The 9186-nt window shown below is 41.2% G+C and overlaps 2 protein-coding genes across 4 annotated transcripts in view; one reads left to right on the plus strand and one right to left on the minus strand.

Moving 5' to 3' along the window:
- cUnh18orf63 (chromosome Un C18orf63 homolog) overlaps positions 1-1669 on the minus strand; it is a 17845-nt gene extending 16176 nt beyond the window's left edge. The window contains exon 1 of one of the 3 annotated variants that reach the window (XM_084340049.1): positions 1562-1669. The gene's annotated coding sequence lies outside the window, so the exon portion shown is untranslated. Of the gene's footprint in view, positions 1-619; positions 1269-1561 lie in introns of those variants that run through there. The other 2 variants (XM_084340050.1, XM_084340048.1) reach the window with 2 other exon arrangements.
- A 971-nt stretch (positions 1670-2640) lies between these two features.
- Positions 2641-7325, plus strand: cyb5a (cytochrome b5 type A (microsomal)). Its single transcript, XM_084340110.1, has 5 exons — positions 2641-2943; positions 5826-5954; positions 6078-6107; positions 6202-6236; positions 6747-7325. Exons 1-5 carry the CDS (start codon positions 2806-2808, stop codon positions 6829-6831), a joined length of 417 nt encoding a protein of 138 aa, XP_084196236.1. The 5' UTR covers positions 2641-2805; the 3' UTR covers positions 6832-7325.
- The last annotated feature ends 1861 nt before the right edge of the window (positions 7326-9186 follow it).

Consider the following 9186-nt stretch of genomic DNA (forward strand, 5'->3'; position numbering starts at 1 on the left):
TGCACACACACAGAGATGGTGTTAGAGATGGTTTACACAGAAAGCTTTAGGATAAATATATGATATGATAATAATACTCAAAGGGGGGAAAACGTGAACTCTGTGAGATTCTTAAAATACAAGTGACAAACTCATGAGTATCAACAGCTGTGTTTTAATTTAACAAGCTGATTTTCAGTCACATACAACAACAGTGACGACATGATCAGATCTGCAGGGCTTATATAATATTATTACAATCAACTGACTCATCTTGGAAATTAGAAATTATTAATTTAATCAATAAATGACAGACAAAAGATTTTGTTAGTTTTTGCTGTTTCAGGCTGTTTCCAGACTAAATAAGCCACAATTAACAGATTCAATGTTAATGTAAATAATCATAAGCTGTAGCCGTACTGAAAATTGCTCACTTTGCTTTCTTGATATGATTGTTAATTAAAAATATTGTTGATTAATAACAACTTTTTAAATAGTTTTATTATAATCTTGACACTCTGAAGTCTGGCAGCTTACACTGGATACAAGTTTCTACATCTTACAGACTAAAATGAAAAACAAAACCATGACAAAGAGTAAAACTAACATTGATTTAAAGCTTTAAATGAGTCCCACTCACCTTTTAGTATCTTCTCGTCCTTAAAGCCAAGCAGCCTGTGCTCTCAGCAGCTAGCTAAAACGAGCTAAGGCTACCAAGAAGCTAGTGAGCTGGCAAGTTAGCTAACGGACCTAGCTAGCTTTAAATCCGTGTTTTTAATATTTCCATTGATATCTGGTCACCGGCCTTGTATGTACAGTTACACTACACCGTGGTGGTGGTTTTACTCCGGGAGGAATCTGACTGTGAACATTTATCACAGTTAACAAACTATAAATAAAAATTAACTGCTGGGACAAGAGCGGTCCTCTTAGCTAAAGATGGATGAGAAGTGATGAGCTCTCACTCTGCTTGATTATATACAAACCAAAACCTCTGTGTGTCAGAAACAGCTCGATATAAAATGACACAGGAGTTTGTGTTTGTTATTCATCACTGGACATTTGACTACCTGACTGCCACTTAATGTTTTATAGTTTGAAGTTACATATAGTCTGTAAATATATTTGTTTTTCACTTTAAGCCGTTATATTTGACAATTGTCGGGCCAAAAAATGAAAATATATGAATATTCAACATATCCTCAATAGAACAAGTTGTAACAGTGTGGAGAAATTAAATAAATCAACCAAACATGGAAATAAATTTAAATTAATCATGAATTTTACAGACAGAGCTTTTATTCTCAGACATTTTTCTACTGAGGAGTGACAGGACTTATCAAAACACAATCTTTGAGCTGAATTCGGCCTGTGTTCCCGCCACTGAGCTTTGGAAGAATTAACGTCCCTCTTTCTTCACAAAGTTCAAACCTGCGCCTCCATTTTACACGTTTAACGCTTCAGCTGTGTGTGGGAGACGACAGGACCTCCGGCCGCCGCTGAGCGCGCAGAGGGAATAAAACATTACGTGAGATAAGACTCGTTGCGTGAGAAGCTTTTCCTTGAAAGTTGATGAACTCACGCGAACTTTAGCCTCGTCCTCGCCCACAGCTCGCTGATGACTGATAGGGTGAGGACCAATCACAGAGCCCAGGTCATAGACGAGGAAGAGAGTGACCAATAGCAGCGCTAGCAGGACGCTGGGGGCGGTCTCAGCCGCCGTGCCAGGAACTTCGAGGCTCCGTGAAGCTTACAGAAATAAGAGCACTCTCACCGGAAATCAATATTTCAAAATAAATGAAAGTGTTTAAAATTACGTGACAATTGAGATAATTCGTATAAAAACGAGCAGGACTGCTGCAGCAAAGTTAACATGATGGCCAGCCATGTTATGGCAATTCGTCTCGCTCAATTTTTAAATGTAGGATTCAGCTGATTAGCTACCACTAATTTGATAGAAAATAATTTAATTAGAAAACAATAAATGTCAGCTGGGATCGACTCCGGCCCTCCGTGACCCTGAAAAGGATAATGGATGGATGGATGGATGGATAGAAAATATATCTAAATATTTGATAACACTCCTCACTTTTGCCTTATTTTAAAAAAATAAAATAAAAAAATTATTAATTACTTTAATCACTTTAGGATGAAGATGCAGTAAGTCTAATTCATAGTCATATAAAGTTTGAATCCAAATCTTCTGAAATATAAAACCCTGATGTACTATAATAATAATAGCCTAATAATAATAATAATAATAATTATTATTATTATTATTATTATTATTATTATTATTATCATCATCATTATTATTATTATTGTTATTAGTATTATTCTTTACTGTTATTATTATTATTATTATTATTATTATTATTAATATTATTATTATTATTATTATTATTATTATTATTATTGTTGTTGTTGTTATTATTATCATTATTATTATTATTATTATTATTATTTGTTTATTATTATAATTATTGTTATTAATAATATTATTAGTATTATTTGTTTATTATTATTATTATTATTATTATTTTTATTATTATTATTATTTTTATACAAACTGTTGCCACACAGACCTTGTGAAGTATAGACGGACTTTTATTTTGGAAGCAGCGGCCGGAAGCCTCCTGCTGTCCTGCGGCGGCGGGTCGAGGCTGTGAAACTCGGGAGTGTTGCTGGTGAAACTGGGGTAAATGTCGGCTCACCCGGTCCGGACACACTCGGTGGGATTATATAACCTGCAGCAGGTCCGTGGACGCGCCTGTCGGCTCTCAGCGGATCGTTACCGGCACACTGTCGCACGTTTCAGGGACACAAATGGGTGAAAAGGAGGAAAAGAGTCCGGACGGAGTGAAATATTACAGACTGTCAGAGATCGAGGAGCAGAACTCGTTCAGATCAACGTGGATCATCATCCACAACAAGGTCTACGATGTCACCAAGTTCCTGGAGGAGGTGAGCAAGTGTTCAGTACGACAGCAGCTCAGCAGGGTCAGAACAGAACCACAACACGAAACACACCGAACTGTGTCCGGACAGAAACATGTCACCGCTCAGGTCTGAAGTCTGAGCCGGACACAGCTGTAACACTGATGTTAGCTGCCGAGTGTCCGCTGCTAAATGTGACGTTTTTTGGCTGGAGTCTGGTGGTAAATCCACAGGCTGAAGACCCGGGGCCCCAGAGAGGCTCCTGATGGACCTCTGGGGCCCAGAGAGGCTCCTGATGGACCTCTGGGCCCCAGAGAGGCTCCTGATGGACCTCTGGGCCCCAGAGAGGCTCCTGATGGACCTCTGGGCCCCAGAGAGGCTCCCGATGGACCTCTACAGTATTAAAACAATCCAGTGTTTATCAGATGTATGAAGTCAGCACTGATCTCTGACAGATATTTAAAAGTTAAACTCTAACAACAGATTAATTAACTCTGACGACGATACATCTGCTGATATTTATTTTATTTTACATGAATTCATAATAAAACGTGTGTCATTAAGATAATATCAGCACTTTTATTGTCAATTTTAAAATAAAAAAATAAGATTGTTGTTGCTAATCTGATTTGTGTTAAGTACAGAAGACCATAGATGACTCCAGTAAAACCTTTTTTTTCACATTTTTATTACATTTAGTATTTTTCATTAATTATTCGGTCTTGATTCAAAGTGTTTCCTGTTTTCTTAGAGTGATTGTTTTGATCTCAGCAGTACAAACAGTCAATCTGCAACATTTTGAATTATTTCCTCATTTAACCTTTAAAACTGGAGCCCAACCAAGACTGGATTATTGGAGCCGATATTGGCGAGTAAAGAAGTTCAGACACAAAGATATGAAAGTAATTAATAAGTAAGTAATCAGTGAAAACACTCAACTCAGCTTTGTGTCTTCATTAGAGCAGCGAACACAGTCGAGCTGAAGGTTTCACAGCTCGCAGAGGAAAACGAACGAGCGTGACGTGAGGGCTCTTTTTTAAAATGTAAGAAAATAGTCCAACAGAAAGACCAGAACCAGAACCAGACCAGACCTGAGAGGTCTGAGGCTCACCGGGGGGGCCAGCAGCTCCTGTCTGCTCCAGGTCCCCCCACCAGGTGAGTCCGGCCCTGGACACACCTGTAACAGACACAGACACAGAATTAACTCATTATATAACAATATCCCATAATTAGGTTTATGTATATTAAATCATGTAAAAATACACCAAAACAAACGAGCAGCAAGTCTTCAGTCGTTGATGCACCAATTAGATCAATAGAAAATGTATCGGTAACTATTTTTTTTTATAATTTATTAATAATTTAAGACAATAATCTTCTGGTTCCAGCTCCTCAGGTGTCAGGATTCGACCATCAGTGAAACATATTTGAATGTTTCTGACATTTTACAGACAAAACATGAATTAATCATTAATAAATGAATGTGCTCGAGTGTAAAGATGAAGTACGTGAATCACTCACTGTTCAGAGATAAAGTGGATTAAATTTAAACCCAGATTAACATTTAATCATCATCATTTATCAGAAGAGACTTTATTCACAACAAGTTTCACATCTTTGTGTAAATAACTTTATGTGTTGTGTAAGATCCCAGCGTCGCCTCGGCACTGTGGCTATCTGCTGAACCTTTGACCGCTCAGCTCCATCACAGTGACTCATCGTTTTCTGGCTGCAGGTTTGTGACTTGGCGTTCAGGGTGTGGACGTGTTGTCCCACAGGTGACCCAGTCTTCAGGTCAGCTCACTCGAGGAGCTGTTAATTATCGTGGACCAAACAAACTGGCCGCACTCGATGAACAATCAAGTTGTTTATTTTGGAGCGACGTCCTTCTGTTCGGATGTTTGGTGCCGTTTTAAAGCAGCTGAACACAGTGAAGAGTTCACTGGAGGACGAACACAGACCTTGTCCTGCAGCTGCTCGTCAATCATTGGCAGCAGTCTGATGAAGTTAAATCAAGGACAGTTGGATAGTTTAGTGTTGAACTCCAACATGCTGCTGCGTTACTAAGACTGAACGGTGTCAGTTTGAGAAGTGACGTAATGATCTCAGAGGAGTTTCACATGAAGACGATACGATCAAAAGTTTCATTTCTTCAGACAAAATTATCAACTCTCAAGACTTTTGGGGATTTTGTTGTTGAATTATTTGGTGCACAAAATAATTTATTGGATGACTGTTGCATGTAAACTTACATCAGTAACGATGATAAACTTAGAAGCTGTCGGTGAAGAAAGTGGAGGTTCATGAAATCTGGAAAAGAGGAACAAAGTTACTCTGTTAGTCTGTTTGCACGAGGGCGGAGTTGAGCTCCTCCACACTGTTGATCCTTCATCACCATGAACACACAAACTGTAGTTTAATTTGACTCAATCACACACACAGACACACACACACACACACACACACACACACACACACACACACACACACACACTCTATTTCCTCCTGTGTGTTTATAAAAGCTCCAGTGAGCAGCTGGTTTGTGTCTCCAGCAGGAACCAATGGGCTCGGAGCTGATGGCCTCAGACAGGAAGTGAGACAGTATTGAGACATATGACGACATCATATGTCTTCATCTCGCTGTAGTTACCGTTTGTAGAGTGTTTTTCTGGTCATAACTTCATCAACATTTTATCAGCTGAGTGTTTGACCTGTTCAGAAGTTACATTCAGTCAAATTCAGAGCGTCTTCTACATGATGTGGACGTAAAGAAAAGGTTATAATGAAAAGTCCCACCAGCAGCTCCATGTTAACATCATGCTGACTGTGAACAGCTGATGCTTTTAACATTTGTCCAGGAACTGTTGTCGTTTCCTCTGCTGATGATGAACGTTTGTTTCTGCTGTCAGCACCCCGGAGGTGAGGAGGTGTTGAGGGAGCAGGCGGGAGGAAACGCCACCGAGAGCTTCGAGGACGTCGGACACTCCACCGACGCCAGAGACATGGCCCAGGACATGGTGATCGGAGAGCTGCACCCGGTCAGTGTCCGCTCAGAGACTGCCACTGTAACAGACCTGGGGTCTGTGGCGACACACTCAATGTAATCAATAACTGTCTGTCTGTGTGTGTGTCTGTGTGTGTGTCTGTGTGTCTCTCTGCAGGAGGACAGACACAAGATCGCCACGCCTGAGGTAAGTGACTGATCCTGACTGATCCTGATCCACAGCTCACTGCTGAGGCTGATCCTTTCTGTCAACTCACTGATGATGTTGTTTTTATATACAGGAAACACCGCTGACCACTCTGAACGATGAGTCCAGGTACACACACACACACACACACACACACACACACACACACACACACACACACTTGTCGTTAACTAGCTTACAGCTGACGTGTTTGTATCTTTGCTGTTTGAGGTGAATTAACTCAGGCTGCACTTCCTGTCTGAACTTACCTGGAGACTTTTGCTAGTTAGTTAGTTAGTTAGTTAATTAGTTAGTTACTTAATTAGTCAGTCAGTGTTCCACATCCAGCAGTTGATCAGTCTGGTTAGTCTGTTAACTAGCTGCCTTGCAGTTGATGGTCAAACTGGTTATTTAGTTACATATCTAACTACCTCTCTCTTCCTCACAGTTAATGGTTTAACTGGTTGGTTGGTTTGTAATTTAAACATTTAATTAGCTGTAACTAGCTGTCCCTCTCTTTTACACTTACTTGAGTTAGTTAAACATTTAACTAGTTGTCTCTCGCGGCTGCAGTTGGTGGTTTAACTGGTTGGTTAGTTGGTTAGTTGTATGTTAACTAGCTGTCTTGTTCTCTTGCAGTTGGTGGTCGGGCCTGTTGATTCCCGCTCTGGTAGCCGTCATCGTCACGCTTCTGTACCGCATCTACACCTCAGACAGCGAGTGACATCATCAGACATGCAGCTGTGATGTCATCAGCGGGCACCACAGCCTAATGCCCCGGCTTGTGACTGACAGCTGCAGCAGCCAACGGCAGCGCAGACTGGCAGCAGACCAACGACCGTCTGATGGACGGATTACATCACTAACTCCCCGTCTCTCCTGTCACAGCACTAACGTACCCAGCATTCATTTCATGATGTTCAACCAACCAATCACATGGCATTATGTTAATGAAGTCCTTTATGTTGTTGAATGTTTTGAAATATGGATGTTTTATAAAAATCTGTGTGATTTGAAATCATGTAGAAATGCAGTGGATGTATAATTTGTTGCATCTTTTTATATCTGTGTATCTGAATGTAAATGAGTTTATTAATATGCAATCAGCAGCTAGCAGAGCGTCGTGCTGTCACGTGACTGGGCTCATGAGCTCGGTGCAGATCACAACATGAAAAACTGATTATGTCTTGAATAAAATGTATGAAGTTTTTAACAACCTGCAGGCGTTTGGATTCACCTTCTTCACGTCCGAGCTTTCGATCATGTGGTTAAACGTGTTCAGAGTGTCTGAGGCTCAGCGGTCTCAGTTTGTAACAGAGGAAACTGAAAACTGCTCCAGATTATCTTCTTATTGATCGTGTGTCGCCTCCACGACCAGCAACACGTCGGTGAACTTACATCTTGTGCCAGTTTTAATATTGTTGAACACAAACGAGGTACACGACGTCTTCCTCTGCTGAGATAATCACACACAGAGGAAACAGTCTGCACGACGCAGGACAGTAAAGTTATTATTCAAGGTTCTGTAGTTGGACAAACATCAACGTCCACTGAGCAGAACTCAGCTGCTCGGGTCAGAACTGTCTCAGCTCAGACTCTCAGCTTCCTGCTTTTACAATAAAACTGATTGAGTCGCTGTGTTCGGCGTTTGTCTTGATTTTTATTTCCAACACGAGGTGGAGGTTGTGAACGCAGAGGTTTGTCCTGAGGGAAGATCTCGACCTTCACTCATGTTTTCTGTCCGAGGTTTCAGTCCAAAATGAGGGAAAGTAAAGTTTTACAAAACTAAAATTTAAAATGTTTCCAATCAGTTTATTAATGATCATAAAGGGACAGGTTGAAACATTTTTTAAATCCCAGCTGTTGATAAAACTCTGATGTGAAGGTTTGCTCCAGTTTACTCTGTGACAAACACCTGGAGGTGATCGGCTCTGTCAGGTTTGATTGTGAGATCGGTGGGGACACAACAGTGCTCCGAGGCAGCACTCCTGGTAGTTGAGGTTTTTTTGCATTAGCAATCATAATTTCACGTCACGCAGATGTTATAATCAATATAGGGATCGAAATAGACCACCCCCCACCTGCTCATCAGGTGTAACGGAGGCAAAAGCTTTTGACAACACATCATCTTCAGGGTTTGAGGATGATACTGAGTGAGTGTGAAGTCTGTGGTGTTAAATCTGTAGGAGCAGTTAGTTAATGTACGAGGCACAGAAATGGGTTTTAAATGAGTGAAAATGGCGGTGAAATCTCAACTTTGAACCAAAATTTCAGACTTCCTGTTGGACTGAGGGTCTGGGTCCAAGAGGGTTTTTTGTGCATCTGGTCCTGATACTTATGTGTACCGAAGTTCGTTAGTGTGTGTGAATGAAGGAGGCGGGGCTTCAAGATTGACAAAATGGCCGCTGTGAACCAAACTGGCCGACTTCCTTTTGGATTGAGGGTTTCGGTGCCTGGGGTATTTTGTTGGTTTGGTCATGATAGATACGTATACCAAACTGCGTTCATGTACGTGCATGTAGGAGGCGGGGCTTCAAGGTTGAAATATTCCAGGGGGCGCTGTGGAGCCATTTTTGTAGTTGAATGGCCCAGACCCAGTTCAGGTCTCAGTGGGCGTGACTCATGATGCGTGTGCAACATTTGGTGTCCGGAGGTGTTTGTCTGTATGTACACAATGGGAACAGCCATAAGGGGTCATCGACATTGACCGCACTGCCACGCCCACCAGGAATAACGAAGGCAAAAGCCTTTTAAGAGTTTTCATCATCAAGGCACGAGGATGATTAGTGACTGGGAAGTCTGTGGCGTGAAATCTGTAGGCCAAGTTCAACAATGTACGAGCACAGAAATGGGTTCCTACAGAATGGGAACAGCCATAAGGGGTCACCGCACTGCCACGCCCACCAGGTATAATGAGGGCATTCGTGCTCGGGCCCTAATAATGAAAAAATATGAACAGATGTAAAATGTAAAAACAAGAGGTGTATCTCATGCAGCCAGTGTAGTTACATGATCCCACACTGATTTTGAGTCAATTGGTCACATGACCTGGAAGCTATTGAGCTAACATGCTAATATT

This window comes from Pagrus pagrus (genome assembly GCF_965226575.1).
Source record: "Pagrus pagrus genome assembly, chromosome: 20".
Lineage (NCBI taxonomy): Eukaryota > Metazoa > Chordata > Actinopteri > Spariformes > Sparidae > Pagrus > Pagrus pagrus.

Bases quoted from the DNA above. Each gene is read 5' to 3' on its own strand.
- cyb5a (XM_084340110.1), top strand. From the start codon at position 2,806: ATGGGTGAAAAGGAGGAAAAGAGTCCGGACGGAGTGAAATATTACAGA. The intron at 2,944-5,825 runs GTGAGCAAGTGT...TTCTGCTGTCAG, and splicing joins TCACCAAGTTCCTGGAGGAG to CACCCCGGAGGTGAGGAGGT. The intron at 6,237-6,746 runs GTACACACACAC...GTTCTCTTGCAG, and splicing joins ACTCTGAACGATGAGTCCAG to TTGGTGGTCGGGCCTGTTGA.